Genomic DNA, 21,506 nt, shown 5'->3' with positions numbered 1-21,506 from the left:
AATTGATAATTATTTTTGATGTTAAATTTCTTACCTCAGTTTCTGTTATTGCCTCACGGGTTTTCTTCCCCCTTCTTCGTAATTTTTGCTTAGTTCTTTCCACATTTCTTTTAACATTGTCTCTCCTCTCAGTTATATCATTTAATATCTAGAGGACATTCAGAAATTAAGATGTGCAACATTTGCAATCCAATTATCCTGGTTTAGACCAAATAGTTCCCAAGTGACTATTTTAATAATAACAATATATATTTTGGTATAAAGGAAAAGGACCAACAAACATGAATTACAAAAACATACTATGATATTCACATCCCAATATTCCATTTGAATTATTGGAGAAAACCAAAATCTAACCAATTTAGCTAAGTAACAAAAACTAAGAAACTCACATAGAAATCGTAAGTTTTCACCATGATATTTAAAATATCTTAACCAAAATTAAAACTTGATACAAATTGTCAACAATCATTACCAAAAGTACATAAAAACTTATTGTTTTTAAGAGTTTGTGTTAAATTGATAGTTCTTATAATTTATAAACTATTAAAATATAATAAAACAAAAATGATTACTGAACTAAAAGATGAGAGAAAACAATGGCTATTATAAAATAAGGGGGAATAAAAGTCATTAATCTTTTCAGGAATTCATTATACTCAGATGATTATACTGAGGCTTTTGAAGCAATTAATAAATTTCCATCACTAATGTAAGGAGGAGCCATTATTAAAATCATTTATCTCACTAGGTGTTAGTACTGGTTATATATTCATTACATGAACTCTAGGATAAGCAATTAAGAGCCCTGAGTATATATACTCAGAATTTGTTGTTGCCATGTTTTATGGCCTTGTACAAGTTGCTTCATGCATTTAGGCCCAAGTTTTCTCAAGTCTATGATCCAGATAAACTCCGTCTTGGCTACTTCATAGGGAGACTTTGAAGATCAAAATAAACTCTCATAATGGGAACATTTTATAAATCATAAAGTTTTTTAAATTAAAAAAACACTGAAAATTATTAAAGACTAAGAATATAAAATTACATCATCATTTACAAAGAAAAAAAATCCTGTTGCCAAAATGGCCCAAATGAATATATGTATGTCCTCCCTGCATCTAAGGACAAGAATATATAACTCTTACCACACCCTCCACTTTTCCAAAAGACTAATGACATGATGCATACATATCTTTCTACTAAATTTTTCTTTGGGAAGGGCTAGCAATATCAGTTACTGCCATAAACCTGTTGTTTTGAAAATATTTTATCGAAATTTGCTTTATTTTTCATCCTAGGTGTCTTAACTTCTTCTACATACATCAAATATTTGCCATAAAAATGCCAAGATGCATTATATTTTATATTTGAGCAAACACAGCCTTAGCATTTTATTAACAAGCAGTGAAGACTTTGAATTAAATTTAACATAGTGGGCAATCACATGAGATAAATCACTACTCATTTATTTGAAAACTGCTTTTCCTAAGTACACTCTAATATAGAGTATGGGGTTCCAGGTAATAGCATTAGTAGTCTTGCCATATAGTTTCACTATAGATCAGTTGTGTGGTCATAAAATATGTATTTTGTTCATGCTTTTATGTCTTACTATGTGAAATCATAACATTTTAAGTAATAATGTAAAATCATATACATGATTTGACTTAAATATTCCTGGAAATTAGCTTCTGAATTAATTATAAATACTTACATCAGAATGTTCTTTGTGGATAGTTCTGATTCTTACAGCATCTTCTTCTAGTTCAAGCAGAGGTGTCTCTAGTTCTGCCAGTGCTAGGGCACACATTGCTTTCTTTTCCAAAAGTTCCTGCCTCTCAAGTATCTGTTCTTCTTGAATGGAATACAGTCTTTTCTGCCAGCAAAGATTTTAAATAATTCATTCAGTTATTAATTACCTAAACATGAGGATTAAGGAGTGCACTTGTAATAAGCACAGGGTGATGTATGGAATTGCTGAATCACTATATTGTACACCTGAAACTAATATTTCACTGTATGTTAACTAACTGAAATTAAAAACTTAAAAAAAATAAACATTTATTGAGTCTCAATCCTGAGCCAGGAAGTAATGTTTGTTGTTATTTGAAAATTAAAAAAAAAATTATGCCACCATAAAAAGCAACCGGTATGAATATACCATATTTATACAAGGCATAGTTATTATTAGAAAAAATGAGAGAAAAATTTAATATAGACAATAAAAACATTCTTTTTTAAAATTTTCTTATTAACATATAATGTGTTATTTGTTTCAGGGGTACAGGTCCGTGATTCATCAGTCTTACACAATTCACAGCACTTACCATAGTACATACCCTCCCCAATGTCCATCACCCACAAAATCAAACATTCTTAAGTAAGTATTGGAAGATAATAAGGTTAAAAAGCACACTAACAACAAATATTGAAATATATGTAATTCCTGTAATCTAAGATCCAATAAAACCAATGAACAAGAAGTTAATGACAAAATATTAAGCAGAAAGGGCTAGATTATGGGATTATTGAACATATATACTCATAGAAAAATAAATCAGAAAATTTGGCATTTTCAGCATATAGAAGTAAAGAAACACTGCTTTTATATGTTTGAAAATGCCAAATTTCTTAACAGAAGAAATCACGATTTGTGTTTATTTAAAAGAAGACCAGAGGTCCAGATAATCTCAAATAAGTGTATAAAATAACACTGTTTCAGACTGTTTTGCCTCTTGATTTTATTTTTATAATTTTAAGTATTTATGTATTTCTGAAAGGGAGGCATTCTAGAAACATGCCAAGGATGAAAACATCCAGCCCTGGTTCCAAAGGATATTCAGGTGGTAAAGATAAAAAATATTAAAATTGATTTTGCTAGCTATAATCATTTAATTTCAAAATCTTTATATAGAAATATCATAGCACATTTTTCTTTCAGTGTTAAATAAAGAAATTCCATTGAAAGGCACTAAAAGTAAAGAAAACATAACATCATCACAAAGCAAACTAAAGAGACACTTAGGAATAAGATCTCACTGCCCTTTTACTAGACTGGCAGAAATTCCCATTAAGCCACAAAATGAGATATGTGTATGGGAGGTCAGTTTCTTTATGCATGACCAGATACTGCTAGTCGTACACAGAGGGCAACTGTCATCAGCGAAGGAGAGAAAACTGCTGGCTTGCAAACCAAGTAGGGAAAAGATGCCTCATTACAGGCAAATTTAAAATGCTAAGTAAAATGCAAATTAAAGGAAGAATAAAATATTGAAACCAAATTAGGATTACCTGAATCATCATTCCATTAGCCACTTCACCTCGTGTGAGTTTTTTCAAGAATTCTTCTCTACCCTATAAATTATCAAATTTTTAGAAAAAGAGGTTTTATTTATAGAATATCAGAAGACATTATTAAGGACAATTGCTAACACAAGACACATTTTACTTATATTACAATAAAGAGTAAAATATTCATTAAAAATTGAGTATTATAAAAAAACAAAAACCAACCAACCAAACAAACAAAACTCCTGATGGTATCTGAAGCAAAGTTACTACTGATAAAAGCCCGAGAACAAGAATACAGAATTTCAGTTCAGTTCAGTTTGTACTTTATAACCCCGAGCTAAAATATCAAAGTAACCAATAACCGGTCTTCAACTCCTCTTTTTAAAAACTATCAGTTTGTTTTTAATATTACTTTATAGAAGGCACACATTCACTTTTGAAAACAAGATAGACACAATTCAAGTTTGAAGTTTGTAAAATGTGATCAGGTCCTCCATTTAACTAGAATAAATTTTTTTCTTTTTTCTTTAAAAAAAATTATTCCTTGAAAGTTAGTGGGCAAAAAATATGTGGATAGATTTAAACTCTCCATAGTTATACTTGACATTCCACACAATCAGAGATACTGTCTTTTAATTATGTGATATGAATTATGTAGCTGCTAAAAACAGTATCAGGATTAAATGGATACATAATACTGTAGACAACATGAGACAGAGTGTGGTCTTCTTGGTAAAATACCAATTGAACTATTATTGAAAATGTTCAAGAAGAGAGGCTGGAGAATGACAGAGTTATATAGTAGTTGTAAAAACATTTCCTAAATAAATAATTTGTTGAATAAATGCATTAACAAATAACAAACTGCTTTTGGTCCCTAGGTTGGGTAATTAAACTGTAAAAGTTTTAGGTTCTTTCAAACTCAAAAATGTGTTTTTAAAAAATCTCTTTATATAATGAGAAACCCAAGATCCATTAAAATATCACAATCACACATATTCTTATTTATAAACAGCATGTTAAGGATGGAGAATGAAGCCAGGCCTACAAGATGTTTTCCTGAGACTTGGGTAAACAGGTGAAGTGGTAGGAAATGCAGAGATAAGTGCCTGAATCAGAACTGGAAGAAGACTGCCACTTTTATGAATATGGCCTGCAATCCAGCTTGTGCCAGACTTTTCGGTTCTCACTGCCAGTTCATTGTACAGGGAATGAAAGCCCACAATAATTGCCATTTCACAACTATTACAATAATGGATTCAACCAAGAATTACCAATAGATGCTACATTGAAGTGCATTTTTTTTTTGGAAAAAAAAAGACAATTGCATGTTCTTAAAATATTGCTCAATTGAGTACTTATTAATTACAACAGGAAAATGAATACATCCTTTGGTCATAACTTTACCCAAATGATCAAACTTACTCTCACTAGTAATGAGACAAACTCATACCATGTGCTTTGTGATATTTCACTGACACAATATTATAACTATGTAATATTCCTGCCAAAAGTGTTTAACCTGAATCTAATCATGAGCAAACAAAAAATAAATCCATAGTGAGAGATGTTCCACAAAGTAACAGGCCTGACTCTTCAACAAATGTCAGTGTAATAAAAGACAATTTTTCTTTTAAATGTAGGAGACTCTAAGACGAAAGGAGACTCAAAAGTTATGAGATAAATGCAATGCATGGTGCTAAGTTCCATATAGAAATCAAATGAATTAGAGAAATTCACATGTGAACTACGTATTTGTGCCAGTTATCTAATTATTGCCTCTTAGTTCTAAATCCATTCTTTTTTTAATTTTTTATTGTTATGTTAATCACCATACATCATTAGTTTTTGATGTAGTGTTCCATGATTCATTGTTTGTGCATAACACCCAGTGCTCCACGCAGTACGTGTCCTCTTTAATACCCATCACAAGGCTAACCCATCCCCCAACCCCCTCCCCACTAGAAACCTCAGTTTGTTTTTCAGAGTCCATCGTCTCTCATGGTTCGTCTCCCCCTCCGACTCACTCCCCTTCATTCTTCCCCTCCTGCTATCTTCTTCTTTTTTTTTCTTAACATATATTGCATTATTTGTTTCAGAAGTACTGATCTGTGATTCAACAGTCTTGCACAATTCAGAGCGCTCACCATAGCACATACCCTCCCCAATGTCTGTCACCCAGCCACCCCATCCCTCCAACCCCCCACCACTCCAGCAACACTCAGTTTGTTTCCTGAGGTTAAAAATTCCTCATATCAGCGAGGTCATATGATACATGTCTTTCTCTGATTGACTTATTTCACTCAGCATAACACCCTCCAGTTCCATCCACGTTGTTGCAAATGGCAAGATCTCATTCCTTTTGATGGCTGTATAATATTCCATTGTGTATATATACCACTTCTTCTTTATCCATTCATCTGTCGATGGACATCTTGCCTCTTTCCACAGTTTGGCTATTGTGGACATTGCTGCTATAAACATTGGGGTGCACGTACCCCTTTGGATCCCTACATTTGTATCTTTGTGGTAAATACCCAGTAGTGCAATTGCTGGATCGTATGGTAGCTCTTATTTTCAACTGTTTGAGGAACCTCCATACTGTTTTCCAGAGTATTTGCACCAGCCTGCATTCCCACCAACAGTGTAAGAGGGTTCCCCTTTCTCCACATCCCCGCCAACATCTGTCATTTCCTGACTTGTTAATTCTAGCCATTCTGACTGGTGTGAGGTGGTATCTCATTGAGGTTTTGATTTGGATTTCCCTGATGCCGAGCGATGTTGAGCACTTTTTCATGTGTCTGTTGGCCATTTGGATGTCTTCTTTGGAACAATCTCTGTTCATGTCTTCTGCACATTTCTTCATTGGATTATTTGTTCTTTGGGTGTTGAGTTTGATAAGTTCTTTATAGATTTTGGATACTAGCCCTTTATCTGATATGTCATTTGCAAATATTTTCTCCCATTCTGTCGGTTGTCTTTTGGTTTTGTGGACTGTTTCTTTTGCTGTGCAAAAGCTTTTTATCTTGTTGAAATCCCAATCATTCATTTTTGCCCTTGCTTCCCTTGCCTTTGGCGATGTTTCTAGGAAGAAGTTGCTGTGGCTGAGGTCGAAGAGGTTGCTACCTGTGTTCTCCTTTAGTATTTTGATGGACTCCTGTCTCACGTTTAGGTCTTTCAACCATTTGGAGTCTATTTTTGTGTGTGGTGTAAGGAAATGGTCCAGTTTCATTCTTCTGCATGTGGCTGTCCAATTTTCCCAAAACCATTTGTTGAAGAGACTGTCTTTATTCATTAGACGTTCTTTCCTGCTTTGTCAAAGATTAGTTGGCCATAGAGTTGAGGTCCATTTCTGGGCTCTCTATTCTGTTCCATTGATCTATGCGTCTGTTTTTCTGCCAGTACCATACTGTCTTGATGATGACAGCTTTGTAATAGAGCTGGAAGTCCGGAATTGTGATGCCGCCAGCTTTGCTTTTCTTTTTCATTATTCTTCTGGCTATTCGGGGTCTCTTCTGGTTCCATACAAATTTTAGGATTATTTGTTCCATTTCTTTGAAAAAAGTGGATGGTATTTTGATGGGGATTGCATTGAATGTGTAGATTGCTCTAGGTAGCATTGACATCTTCACAATGTTTGTTCTTCCAATCCATGAGCATGGAACGTTTTTCCATTTCTTTGTGTCTTCTTCAATTTCTTTCATGAGTGTTTTATAGTTTTCTGAGTACAGATCCTTTGAACTTTGGTTAAATTTATTCCTAGGTATCTTATGGTTTTGGGGGCAATTGTCAATGGGATCGACTCCTTAATTTCTCTCTCTTCTGTCTTGTTGTTGGTGTATAGGAATGCCACTGATTTCTGTGCATTGATTTTATATCCTGCCACTTTAGTGAATTCCTGTATGAGTTCTAGCAGTTTTGGGGTGGAGTCTTTTGGGTTTTCCACATACAGTATCATATCATCTGCAAAGAGTGAGAGTTTGACTTCTTCTTTGCAGATTTGGATGCCTTTGATTTCTTTTTGTTGTCTGATTGCTGTGGCTAGGACTTCTAATACTATGTTAAATAGCAGTGGTGATAGTGGAATCCCTGCCGCGTTCCTGACCTTACGGGAAAAGCTCTTAGCTTTTCCCCATTGAGGATATTCGCTGTAGGTTTTTCATAGATGGCTTTTATGATCTTGAGGTATGTACCCTCTATCCATATACTCTGAAGAGTTTTGATCAAGAAAGGATGCTGTACTCTGTCAAATGCTTTTTCTGCATCTATTAAGAGGATCATATGACTCTTGTTCTTTCTTTTGTTAAATTATTGTATCACGTTGATGGATTTGCGGATGTTGAACCAACCTTGCAGCCCAGGGATAAATCCCACTTGATCATGGTGAATAATCCTTTTAATGTACTGTTGGATCCTATTGGCTAGTATTTTGGTGAGAATTTTTGCATCCATGTTCATCAAGGATATTGGTCTGTAATTCTTTTTGATTGGGTCTTTGTCTGGTTTTGGGATCAAGGTAATGGTGGCCTCATAAAATGAGTTTGGAAGTTTTCCTTCCATTTCTATTTTTTGGAACAGTTTCAGGAGAATAGGTATTAATTCTTCTTGAAATGTTTGGTAGAATTCCCCTGGGAAGCCATCTGGCCCTGGGCTTTTGTTTGTTGGGAGATTTTTGATGACTGCTTCAATTTCCTTAGTGGTTATAGGTCTGTTCAGGTTTTCTATTTCTTCCTGGTTCAGTTTTGGTAGTTGATACATCTCTAGGAATGCACCCATTTCTTCCAGGTTATCCAATTTGCTGGCATAGAGTTGCTCATAATATGTTCTTATAATTGTCTTTCTTTGGTGTTGGTTGTGATCTCTCCTCTTTCATTCATGATTTTGTTGATTTGGGTCATGTCTCTTTTCTTTTTGATAAGTCTGGCCAGGGGTTTATCAATCTTGTTCATTCTTTCAAAGAATCAGCTCCTAGTTTCGTTGATCTGTTCTACTGTTCTTTTGGTTTCTATTTCATTGATTTCTGCTCTGACCTTTATTTTTTCTCTTCTCCTGCTGGTTTTAGGCTTTATTTGCTGTTCTTTCTCTAGCTCCTTTAGGTGTAGGGTTAGGTTGTGTATTTGAGACCTTTCTTGTTTCTTGAGAAAGGCTTGTATTGCTATATACTTTCCTCTCAGGACTGCCTTTGCAGTATCCCAAAGATACAGTTGTGTTTTCATTTTCATTGGTTTCCATGCATTTTGTTAATTCTTTAATTTCCTGGTTGACCCACTCATTCTTTAGTAGGATGCTCTTTAGCCTCCATGTATTTGAGTTCTTTCCGACTTTCCTCTTGTGATTGAGTTCTAGTTTCAAAGCACTGTGGTCTGAAAATATGCAGGGAATAATCCCAATATTTGGTATCAGTTGAGACCTGATTTGTGACCTAGGATGTGATCAATTCTGGAGAATGTTCCATGGGCACTGGAGAAGAATGTGTATTCCGTTGCTTTGGGATGGAGTATTCTGAATATGTCTGTGAAGTCCATTTGGTCCAGTGTGTCATTTAAAGTCTTTATTTCTTTGTTGATCTTTTGCTTAGAGGATCTGTCCATTTCAGTCAGGGGTTGTTAAAGTCCCCCACTATTATTGTATTGTTGTCAGTGTGTTTCTTTGCTTTTGTTATTAATTGCCTTATAAAAGTGTCTGCTCCCATGTTAGGGGCATAGATATTTACAATTGTTAGATCTTCTTGTTGGATAGACCCTTTAAGTAAGATATAGTGTCCTTCTTCATCTCTTATTACAGTCTTTGTTTTAAAATCTAATTTGTCTGATATAAGGATTGCCACCCCAGCTTTCTTTTGGTGTCCATTAGCATGGTAAATGGTTTTCCACCCCCTCACTTTCAATCTGGGAGTGTCTTTGGGTCTAAAATCTGTCTCTTGCAGACAGCATATTGATGGGTCTTGTTTTTTAATCCAATCTGATAGCCTGTGTCTTTTGGTTGGGGCATTTAGCCCATTTACATTTAGGGTAACTACTGAAAGATAGGAATTTAGTGCCATTGTATTGCCTGTAAGGTGACTGTGACTGTATATTTTCTGTGTTCCTTTCTGATCTATGCTGCTTTTAGGCTCTTTCTTTGCTTAGAGGACCCCTTTCAATATTTCTTGGAGGGCTGGTTTCGTGTTTGCAAATTCCTTTAGTTTTTGTTTGTCCTGGAAGCTTTTTATCTCTCCTTCAATTTTCAATGACAGCCTAGCTGGATATAGTATTCTTGGCTGCATATTTTTCTCGTTTAGTGCTCTGAAGATATCATGCCAGTCCTTTCTGGCCTGCCAGGTCTCTGTGGATAGGTCTGTTGCCAATCTAATGTTTCTACCATTGTAGGTTACATATCTCTTCTCCCGAGCTGCTCTCAGGATTTTGTCTTTGTCTCTGAGACTCATAAGTTTTACTGTTAGATGTTGGGGTGTTGACCTATTTTTATTGATTTTGAGAGGGGTTCTCTGTGCCTCCTGGATTTTGATGCCTGTTTCCTTCCCCACATTAGGGAAGTTCTCTGCTATAATTTGCTCCAATATACCTTCTGCCTCTCTCTCTCTTTCTTCTTCTTCTGGGATCCCAATTATTCTAATGTTGTTTCGTCTTATTGTATTGCTTATCTCTCGAATTCTGGCCTTGTGATCCTCTAGTTGTTTATCTCTCTTTTTCTCAGCCTCTTTATTTTCCATCATTTGGTCTTCTATATCGCTGATTCTCTCTTCTGCCCCATTTATCCTCGCAGTTAGTGCCCCCATTTTTGATTGCACCTCATTAATAGCCTTTTTGATTTCGACTTGGTTAGATTTTAGTTCTTTTATTTCTCCAGAAAGGGTTTCTCTAATAACTTCCATGCTTTTTTCAAGACCAGCTAGTATCTTCAAAGTCATGATTCTGAACTCTAGGCCCGACATCGCACTAATGTCCGTATTGAGTAGGTCCCTGGCAGACGGTACTACCTCTTGTTCTTTTTTTTCTGAGGTGATTTTTTTCGTCTTGTCATTTTGTCCAGAGGAGAACAGATAAATGAGAGAACAAAATGCTAACAGGTTAACAACATCTCCAGCAAATATACTCTATACAAATCAGAAAAGACCTGAAACCAGGGCAAAAGAAAGGGAAAGAAAAAAGAAAGAGGAAAAAAAAAGAAAAAGATAAAAACAAAAACAGAACAAAACAAAAAAAAACAGAATATGATCAAATATGATCAGGCTAGTGCATCGATCAGTGCCACACACTAGATTTTGGGTGTATTTTGGTCTGTTAGAAGAAAGTGCCTCCTAAAATTTTAAAGGAAGAAAGACATATATGTACAAAATAAGGGTTGATACAATGAAGGGATGGATGATGACTGTAAAGATGAAACTTATAAAAGGTTTTATAAACGGAATTGATAAGAAGTTGTTTGAAAGAAGAAGGGAGAAGATTTAAAAAAAAGAAAAGAAGAAAAGAAAAAAAATGGGAGAGACTGTGATCAGGCAGGGGACTAGAACAAAGCCATACACTAGTGATTTAGGGTATATTTTGATCTGTTAGAAGAAACTGCATATCAAAATTTTAAAGAGAGAACAACATATATATATATATATATATGCCAAAAATAAGGGTAACTACTATGAAGGGATAAAATATGACTCTAAAAATAAAAAATAATTTTTTTTTTAAAAAAGGGATTGATAAGATGTTGGTTGAAAAAGGGAAAAAGAAAAATTCAAAAAAAAAACAAAAAAGTTAAAAAATTAACTTTGAAATACTAATGAATCATGGTAAAAAAAGGCATGAATTCTATGTGCAGTATTCCCCTAGCACTGGAGTTCTCCCGTTCTCCTTGATCGGTAAACTTGATCTTGGCTGGCTGTTCATGCTGATCTTCTGGGGGAGGGGTTGCCGTGGTTCCCAAATGTCTTTGCCAGAGGCAGAATTGCCCCGCCCTTGTCGGTCCGGGATAAGCAAGCTGCTTGGGTTTGCTCTCAGGAGCTTTTGTTCCCTGCAAGCTCTCGGTACAGCTTTGGAGGACCAGGGTGAAAATGGTGGCCTCCCACTCTCTGCCCGGAGGAGCTGAGAACTCGGGGCCCCGCTCCTCAGTGCGCCCCCAGAGAAAAGCAGTCCATCACTCCCGTGTCCCCGGTCTCTGGCCACACTCCGTGCTCACCCGGCCTGTGACCGACCGTTTCTATCTCTGGCACCCGACCCTGTGTGGAGTCTCCAAACCCAGTAGATCCCTGCGGCGCACTCCTGTGCCGCTCCTCCTGGGGAAGGAAGGGGAGTCTCCCCGGATCTGCCACTTGTTGGGTCCCTGCTGGAGGCGCAGTGGCCCGACTGGGCCGCGGATCACAGTTTATGGCAACCCCGAGCTGCGAGCCCGCGCCTCAGCTCCGTCTCTGCAGCGGCTTCCCCACTCCAATACTTGGGAGCTCTGCTGCACTCAGGCACCCCCGGTCTTTCTGTGACCCTGAGGGTCCTGAGACCACACTGTCCCACGAGGGTTCCACCCCCCGCTTAGCCACTGGAGCGACGTCCCTCAGGGGAGCCAACTTCTAAAAGTTCCGATTTTGTGCTCAGCGGCTCTATCACTTGCCAGAAGCGGCCGACGGAGGCCCCCTCCCCCGCCGTCTATCCTCCCAAATATCGCCTCGTATTCACTTCTCCGCACGTCCTACCTTCTAGTAAGTGGTCGCTTCTCTGTTCAGAGTTGTTGCTATTCTCTTCTTTGATCTCCTGTTGAGTTCGTAGGTGTTCAGAATGGTTTGATCCCTATTCAGCTGAATTCCTGAGACCAGACAAATCCAGGTCTCCTACTCCTCCACCATCTTGCTCCACCCCCCTCCTCCTAAAGCCATTCTTTTAACTCTAATTTGAGATACTGGAGCTGTATATGTATACAGTTTTCTTTTGCCAGCTGGAGTTAAGTTAGGCTTTGTCAATAGAGGGCAGTGGAGGGGCTTACAAGGCTGCAACAAAGCACTTTACATCCTTGTTCTGATTCCAGTTATTTTCTTCTTCTTTCTGCAGAATTGCTGCCAGCTGGTATCTGGAAAACCAATGGTGCTTGCCCTCCAGTCAAGTTCTCTACCCAGAAACTCCATTCAAACTCCATTTAACCTCCATCAAATTCTCTGGCATCTGGCAAGCGGCTGCTTATGGTCATCCACTGAGACACAGCCACACTCTTTCCAGTAAGACCTTACTCTGCTTTGGGGGAAGGCAGCCTCTTCCATACTTATTACTTCTTTGGGTACTTTCTTCATCCGTAAAGGCTGTGGCTGCCCCCTATACGTGGCTATTTTTATATTCTTTAGAGCAGAGGTCAACAAGCTTTCTCTGTAAAAATTTAGTAAAAAATTTTGTCTTTGGGACATAAAGTCTCTGTAACAAATAGTTAATTCCGGTTTTGGAGAATAAAATATATCAAAAGATCACTTTGAAGAGTTCGAAAGAAGCCAAAGAAAAGGGGGAGCATTCTCTGATGCTGGGAAGAGCCCACACTAAAATGGTCACCTTTGACGGGCTGCCTGGCTTTAGCAGCCAAAAACCAGAAGGTGGCAGCAAAGAGCTATTCTACTGGAAGAGACTCCTCTGCTAGGACAAAGAACTGAAGAGCAATGTAAGGATTCTATGTGTCCTGAAAAGCACATTTAAAGAGAAAAGAGGAGTAAATACTAAATATAAATAGATATAAGCTCAGAATCAAGGAAGTAGCATCACTCTGCTTTCCAGTGATGGAGGGGAGCTAAGACAAAAGTTGGAGAATTCAAATAATTATAAAAGGTCTGAGACCAGGACAGAAATAGACTTTAAAATTTATAGAGTTATAGTCATAAAGAAAAATTTAGTATTTCTGCAAATAACTGAGTTGGAATCAGTGGGACAGAGCAGCTCTGGCTCTACATTGTGAGAGACTGTGTAGTGGCCAAGATCCTAACAAAAAGTCCAGGTAGCAGCCCAAACTGATTCTTTCTAAAAATAAACACAAAGGTACTATTTTATCTCTCTTTTTCTATGAAAAAAACATAGTTTTTTTTTTTGTAGAAGCATTTTTAAATTACAAAAAGTAAAATTAAAATAACCTAAATCCACAAACCCGAAGATATGCATTGTGACTTTTTGGTGTATTCCTTTTTAGGTCCAGGCATTAAAGTTGTTATGTTGGTAGAGTCAGCCTACTAAGATCTTTCTGAGCCACTAAAAAAAGTCCAATTTTTTAAAATTAAAAACTGAATTTACAATTTATCCTTGTACTCACATAGTTTAACAACTATTCTATTACTGTAAACTTTGTGTATTGTTTTCCCATTATATGTTAACTATGTATTCATGCTTTCCATAAACATTTACTGAGTACCTACTTTGTTTTAAGCACTGTTCTAGGCATTGAGATGCCCCAGTGTACAAAACAAACAATCCTTGTCCTCTTGGAGCATATTTTCTTATTGCTATTTTGTTACTAGTATAAACATACTTAACATGCATCTTTGTACCCTTTGTTCATCTTTATTATCTAGTGATTTTCTTTAAGCCTTGTTTTTAGAAATAATGTTAATTAACTATAGATTACAATTGTATTTAAAGTTCTCTACATATACTGGTTTAATATCCACAAATCAGTCAACATGATACATGACATTCAAAAACTGAAGGATAAAAACTATTTGATCATCTCAACAGATGCAGAAAAAAAATCTGACAAAATCCAACATCTGTTCATGATTAAAAACTCTCAACAAAATAGGTTTAGAGGGAACATACCTCAACATAATAATAAATACATGACAAACCAATAGCTAACATCATACTCAATGGTGAAAAATTTAAATCTTTCCTTTATATCAGGAACAAGACAAGGATGTCCACTTTCACCACTTTTATTCAACATAGTACTGAGAGTCCTAGCAGCAGCAATCAGACAACAAAAAAATAATAAAAAGTATTCAAATTGGTTAAAGAAGAAGTAAAACTATCACTATTTGCAGATGACATAATACTATATATAGAAAACCCTAAAGACTCTACCAAAAAATTATTATAACTAATAAATGAAGTCAGTAAAGTTGCAGGATATAAAATAATACATAGAAATCTGATATATATCTATATATTAATAATAAAGTAGCAGGAGAAATTAAGAAAACAATCCCATTTAAAATTGTATCAAAAACAATAAAATATCAGGAATAGATTTAACCAAGGAACTAAAAGACCTATTCTCTGAAAATTATATGACATTGACGAAAGAAAGTGAAGACAACACAAATGAAATGATATACCTTGCTCATGAATTGGAAAAATTAATATTGTTAAAATATCTATACTACACAAAGTGACTAATCCACAAATTCAATGCAATCCCTATCAAAATACCAACAGTATTTTTCACAGAACTAGGGAAGAATCTTAGTAAATTAAAAACACTGAAACACACTACATCAAAAACTAATGATGCAATGTATGGTAATTAACATAACAATAAAAAATTAAAAAAATAAAAATAAAATAAAAACACTGAAACAAAAGTAAAAGAGTACATGATCAAAGCTGTTAATATGGAACACAGAAAGAGATAAAGAAGAGTGACTGTGCTTGCAATCTATAGCATAAATGATTGAGTTTCTGAGCTGCTTAAACCAGAAGGAAACATGAAACATTAGAGACTGCCAATTATTAAGAGAGAAGGAATATAATTTTATCCAGAAAAGTTTTTTCTTAGTTCTGAAATCTAACATAAATTAAGTGCATAAGTTTTTGACCATCTTGAACAATATGACTACCTCTTTCATTAATTTAAAAAAATCAAGCAGCAATAATCCATTTTGACCATTACTTTCACCAACTTCTGTTAAAAGTCAAGGATGTAATATCAACTTAAAATTCAATAAAAGCTACTGTACATGGGTCAAGAGTAATACACTTTATATTTTACTAATAGGTATAAATCCTCAAGAATCAAAATAAATAAATTATTAGAATGTCCATTTTCTAACCATTTTAAAATATCATCAGTCTCAATCAGAATCATGATAGAAGCTGTATAGTACACAAATCACATTTTGGCTTATTAAAGCTATTTTACTGTTAATTGAACTGGACATTCTCTAAGAAGGCCTGAAGTGGTAAAATTTATGACCTCTGAGAAAGTTTTTTAGAAGGTTTTGATTTTTACTTTGCTCAGATGAAGGTCCTATATAAGCTTCATCTCAGAGATTAACAGATAGTATTTGAGGGGAGGGCCAAGATTTTTCTCTAAAGAAGAGTTAAGGGTTGTTATAAATACTTGAAAAAGAACTCAAGCAAAATCATAACCTTCTAAAGTATAAAGTTATAGATCAGATTACTGTGCCCTAGAACACTGTAAAGACATAACAGATTGTCTTTTTCTAGCATTAAAAGTAATCCCTAAACACCTAAACGAAGTTTAAAGGCTAGAAATCATACATTTGCTCTTAGACCACAATGGAATTAAACTAGAAATCAATTAATAGAAAGTTTATTGGAAAAATCCCAAAATATATAGACTAAACAACATATTTCTAAAAAACATATGGCTAAGGAATAAATCTTTAAAAAATTTATAAATATTTTGAACTAAATAAAAACAAAAACACAATTTATCAAAATTTGTGGGATACAGCAAAAGCAGTGCTTAAAGAGAAATTTATAGCACTGAAAGCATATATTAGAAAAGAAGAAAGATGTAATACTAATAATCTAGATTTCAACCTTAAAAAACTGGAAAAAGGAGAGAAAATTAAATCAAAACTAAGCAGAAGAAAAGAAATAGTAATAATTAAGAGCAGAGATCAATGAAATTGGAAACAGAAAATCACAGGGAAAAAAATCAATGAAACCAAAATGTGGTTCTTTGAAAAGATCAATAAAATTGATCAGCCTGAAGCCAGATAAAGTAAGAAAAAAAGAAAGAGGACACAAATTACTAATATCAGAAAAGAAAGAAGTGATCACTACAGATCCTTTGGATATTGAAAGAACAGTAAAGGAATACTATGAAAAACTCTATTTTGAAAAACTGGATACATTTGATGAAAGGGAACAATTTCTTAAAAGACATAATCTGCCAAAACTCATATAAGAAGAGGTAGATCATCTAAATATGCTGCTATTAAGGAAATGAAATTAATAATTATTTACCTTCCAAAACAGAAAGCACCAGACCCACACAGGTTCACTAGTGAATTCTATCAAACATTTAAGGAAGAAATTATACTAAATCTCTACAATCTCAGAGGATAGAAGCAGAGGGATGCTTCCTAACTCATTCTGTAAGACCAGCATTACTGAAGCTAAAATGTGTATGTGGGAGGGAGGGGGTTGGGATATTTACAAAAAATCTACAGCTAACATAAAAGTTTATGGTGAGAAACTAAAGCTTTTCCAGTAGGATCAGGTATAGGCAAGGATGATTTATCTCAACATTCCTTTTCAATATTGAACTGGAAAACCTTGGAAATACATTGATAAAAAAAGTAAGTAAAAAATATACAGATTTGGAAGGAATAAATAAATCTGCCTTTGTTCACAGATGACATGACTGTATATTTAAAAATCCAAAAGAATTAACAAAAGTACCCCTGGAAATAATAAGCAATTATGTACAGTTGCAGGACACAATGTGAATAAACAATCTTCCATTGTTTTCCTATATGCTAGCAATGAACAAGTAAAATTATAAATTAAAAACAATGATTATTCATATCAGTTCCCCCAAAATGAAATAATTAACTCTAAATCTAATAAAATATGCATAAGATCTATATAAGGAAAACTCTAAAACTCTGATGAATGAAATAAAAAAAAAACTAGATAAATGTTGAGATATTCTATGTTAACAATAGGAAGACTCCATATTGTCAAGAAGTCAGTTCATCCTAACACAATCTGTAGATTCAATTCAATTACTACCAATATCCTAGTTATTAGGATATATTAATCAAGTTATTATGTGGCTATCGACAAAGTGATTCTAAAATTTATCAGGAGAGGTAAAAGACCCAGAATAGCCAATGCAATATTGACAAAGAAAAAAGGAAGAGGTGTAAACACATTCAACATGAAAACATACTATAAAGCTACATTATTCAAGACAGTGCAGCACTGGTAAAAGAATATACAAATAGACCCACAGAAATACAATCAATTGATCTTTGACAAGAAAGCAATGACAACACAATGGAGCAAAGACAATATTTCCAACAAGTGATGTCAGAACAACCGGACAGCCACATGCAAAAAGAAATGAAGCTAGATGTACTTTATACCTTTTACAAATATTAACTCAAAATGGATCATAAATCTAAATGTACATAAAAAAACTGTAAAACTCTTAGAAGATAACAAAAGAAAACCTAGATGATCTTGGATATGGCAATAACATTTTAGATACACCACCAAAGGTATGATCTGTGAAAAAAAAAATAATCGATAAGCTGGGTTCATTAAAATTAAAACCTTCAGCTCTATGAAAGCCATAGTCAAGAGAATGAGCAGGTAAACCACAAACTGGGAGTAAATACTTGCAAAAGACAAATCTGACAAAGACCTGTTATCCAAAATATACAAAGTACTCTGAAAACTCAACAGTAAGAAAACAATATGTTAAAAAGGGGGCTAAAGATGTTGGGGCACCTAGCCGGTTCAGTCAGTGGAACATGGGACTCTTGATTTTGGGGCTGTGAGTTGAAGCCCCATGTTGGGTGTAGGGAGTACTTTAAGGGAGGGGTAATGAACTTAACATACAACTCACCCAATAAGATATACAATGGCAAATAAGCATATGAAAAGATGCTATACATCATCTGTCATCAGGAATGTAAATTAAAAAACAACAATGAAATATCATTACATGGGTATTACAACAGTCAAAATCCTGATCACTGACAACATCAACTATTGGTAAGGATGTATGCATTGCTGGTAGGAATGCAAAATGGTACAGTAACTTTGTAAGACACTTTGGCAGTTTCTTATAAAACTAAATACATACTAAGATCCAGCAATCATGTTCCTTCACTCATACCCAAAGGAGATGAAAATTTATGTCCGCATAAAAACCTGCACATGGATACTTATAGTGGCTTTATTTATAACTGCCAAAACTTGGAAGAAACCAAGATGCTCTTTAATAGGTGAATACATAAATAAACTATGGCAATCCAGATAAAGAATATTATTCAGTACTAAAAAGAAACGAGCTATCAAGCCATGAAGACATGAAGGAGGGGCGTCTGGGTAGCTCAGTCGTTAAGTTGCTGCCTTCTGCTCACGTCATGATCTCAGGGTCCTGGGATCGAGCCCCACATCGGGCTCCCTACTCCGTGGGAAGCCTGCTTCTTCCTCTCCTACTCCCCCTGCTTGTGTTCCCTCTCTAGCTGTCTCTCTCTGTCAAATAAATAAATAAAATCTTAAAAAAAAAAAGACATGAAGGAATCTTGAATGCATATTAGTTAAGTGAAACAATCTAATCTGACAAGGCTATATACTATATGATTCCGACTATATGATATTTTGGAAAAGGCAAAACTATGGAGACAGTAAAATGCCAGTGGTTGCCATAGTTGCCATCAGAGGGAGAAGGGATGAACAGGTAGAGCACTAAGAACTTTTCAGGCAGTGAAAATACTCTGTATGATACTACTATGATGGATACATATTGTTATATATTTGTTCAAAATCTAGGCATGTACACACCACCACCAAGAGTGAACTGTGATGTAAACTATAAATTTTAGGTAATTACGATTATCCAATATAGGTTAGTCCTTGGTAAAAAATGTCCCACTCTGGTGGGGGATGTTGACAATGGCGGAGGCTATGCATGTGTGGGGGCCAGAGGTATATGGGGAATCTCTGTATCTTCTCTCAATTTTGTGGGGACCCTAATACTAAAAAATAAAGTCTAAAAGGTGATCCTAATATGGTTATTTTGAAATTTTGAGCCTGAATGAATCTTTTTTGGTTGGAGTATATATCTCCTTAGTGTCTGACTGACTAGTTTATATCAACTCCAGCATCAGAAAACCTTGTCCCCAAATTCTACAGTTACCTAAAAACTATGCTACTTTGGGCAAATCATTTCACCCCAAAATGAACAAATTAATAACACCTTCACAGTATTATGCACAGTGAATTAACATATATAAAGAGTAGCCTACAGTAGACTTGCAGAAAACTGTCTTCCTTTCTACTTCCTTTCTTCTTTTCTACTAAGTTTCACTTAGTTCTAGTACTATGATTTTTAACCTAGAACTAGAGTGGCCTGATGTTCTTCTTTTCCACCAAAATTCTAGTATGTTCAAAAAACCCTCCAAATTCCTGCAGCTTGCACAAAAACCTTCTATTTAAACATTGAGAAGTACTTAATATCTGATAAGCTTTCAAGATTTTTCTTGTTATGGTATTACATTCTTCAGACAACACTGAATGATTTTCTGTTCATTCTGTCAATACCATAATTGAATACATACTACCTTTTTATTGACTTATCTCCTATCCCTGTGGATAATTTCATCCTGGGACTTAGCTAACTGTGCCTTTTCTGAATAGATGAGTTATTGGGATTGAAGGTATGAAAAAATTGGGACTAATTATCTGTAATAGCTGGAAAATTCCAGAAACTGCCAAATATCTTGATTGTTCAGGGTTGCTTCTAGTCTAAGACTGCCTAAGTCTTACTGAGGATTGTACGGGTACATTAATTTGAGGAAACATAACTCAGAAATTTTACCTCTAAGGTTTCAAAAGGTTATTTCTCAAAGCTAGCTCAGATGTGGTAATGCTATAATTTCTAGAAGACATGAATTAAGGGCAGAACCAACAAATATACAAAGTTACCTGCAAGAAAAACATGATGCCAAGACTCAGAAAATTAAATAGATTTTTATTACTTAGTCAATGAGAGACAGTGGGGTCATTACAAAGGCAAAACTACAAACCTGAATTACTCCAAACCTGAATTATCTAAGGACTATCTAGAAATTTATTTTTAATTCATTACCACTCTGACACAGATACATCAAAGAAAATTAATCCCCTATATATTCAGCTCAGAGATTAGTTTAAGTGTTTAGTAATGGGGAATTACTTCCTAAAACGCATAATTTCTTTCTGTTGCTTCTTTCTATGTCTTAGCTACTAAAGGGTAGGGAAAGGACCTGATTAATACTTTCTTCAATTTTGCTTGAATAAAACCAGGGGGACACTTAACACTTTGCCTTAGGTTGGTAAAGCAAGAACAGTGGAGTTACATCAAATTTGCACTCAACCTATAAACTGTATTTTATGGCATCAGGAATACTTAGAAAAAAAAATAAACAATTCAATATAACATCCTTCTTAATAGATGAGTGCCTCGGGCTAGTGAAGCCATATAGCTGAAGAACTGAAGGCAGGTTGTGACAGCTATGAGATAAATATGTGAACAAAGGTTTCCTGTCAACTGAAAAAATTAAGAAACATTGTTAAGTGACCAAATCAGGGGTTGATGTCTTCACTGATATCCTCAGTGGAAAAAAAAAATTAATTATTGGCCATTGAGAAACACAGACTAACAAAAAATTAAAGAATATAATTTTAATATAATATAAGATAAAACAACATCTACTGGGTTATTATATATGCTAAACCATATGTATAATCACATGCTTTATATTTTTAAAATAACTTTGAGGTGGGGGCGCCTGGTGGCTCAGTGGTTAACCGTCTGCCTTCGGCTCAGGTCATGATCCCAGGGTCCTGGGATCGAGCCCCACGTCAGGCTCCCTGTTCAGCAGGAAGCCTGCTTCTCCCTCTCCCACTCCCCCTGCTTGTATTCCCTCTCTCATTGTCTCTCTCTCTCTGTCAAATAAATAAAATCTTAAAAAAAATAAAGATAAAAAAATGAAATAACTTTGAGGTTAATTTTTACTATACATATAGTTTCTATCATACTAATTTTGGAACATATATGGCATAAAAAACCCATTAAGTAATCCATGGGAAGGGATAGAGGTAAAATACACCAAGTCCATCGAGCAGCTGGATTCAATGTGGGAACAAAATCCTAGTCTCTCAGGTATAGAAACATTTATTGGAAGACAATCTAAGTGTCCTAAATTTAGAAAGCACAAGAGAAAGTCTTCACTGAACACAGAACACAGATTCTGAATTTTACAAACAATTGTATGATAATAAGTATTCAATAAG

General features: G+C 35.1%; 1 protein-coding gene across 1 annotated transcript in view; it reads right to left on the bottom strand.

Annotated features, from left to right (window-relative positions):
* The window catches only part of CCDC178 (coiled-coil domain containing 178), a 410,690-nt gene that overhangs the window by 283,085 nt on the left and 106,099 nt on the right, over positions 1–21,506 (bottom strand). Inside the window, exons 13-15 of the mRNA XM_028098190.1 lie at positions 3,295–3,357; positions 1,718–1,879; positions 35–148 (exon numbers count right to left, since the gene is read on the bottom strand). Coding sequence (XP_027953991.1) covers positions 35–148; positions 1,718–1,879; positions 3,295–3,357 — 339 coding nt within the window. The remainder of the gene's footprint in view (positions 1–34; positions 149–1,717; positions 1,880–3,294; positions 3,358–21,506) is intronic.

The sequence above is a fragment of the Eumetopias jubatus genome, unplaced genomic scaffold (assembly GCF_037043125.1).
Source record: "Eumetopias jubatus isolate StellerSeaLion01/CBP00866 unplaced genomic scaffold, mEumJub1_p1.0 scaffold_16, whole genome shotgun sequence".
Taxonomy (NCBI): Eukaryota; Metazoa; Chordata; class Mammalia; order Carnivora; family Otariidae; genus Eumetopias; species Eumetopias jubatus.
This window is presented reverse-complemented; position numbering and strand designations above follow the sequence as displayed.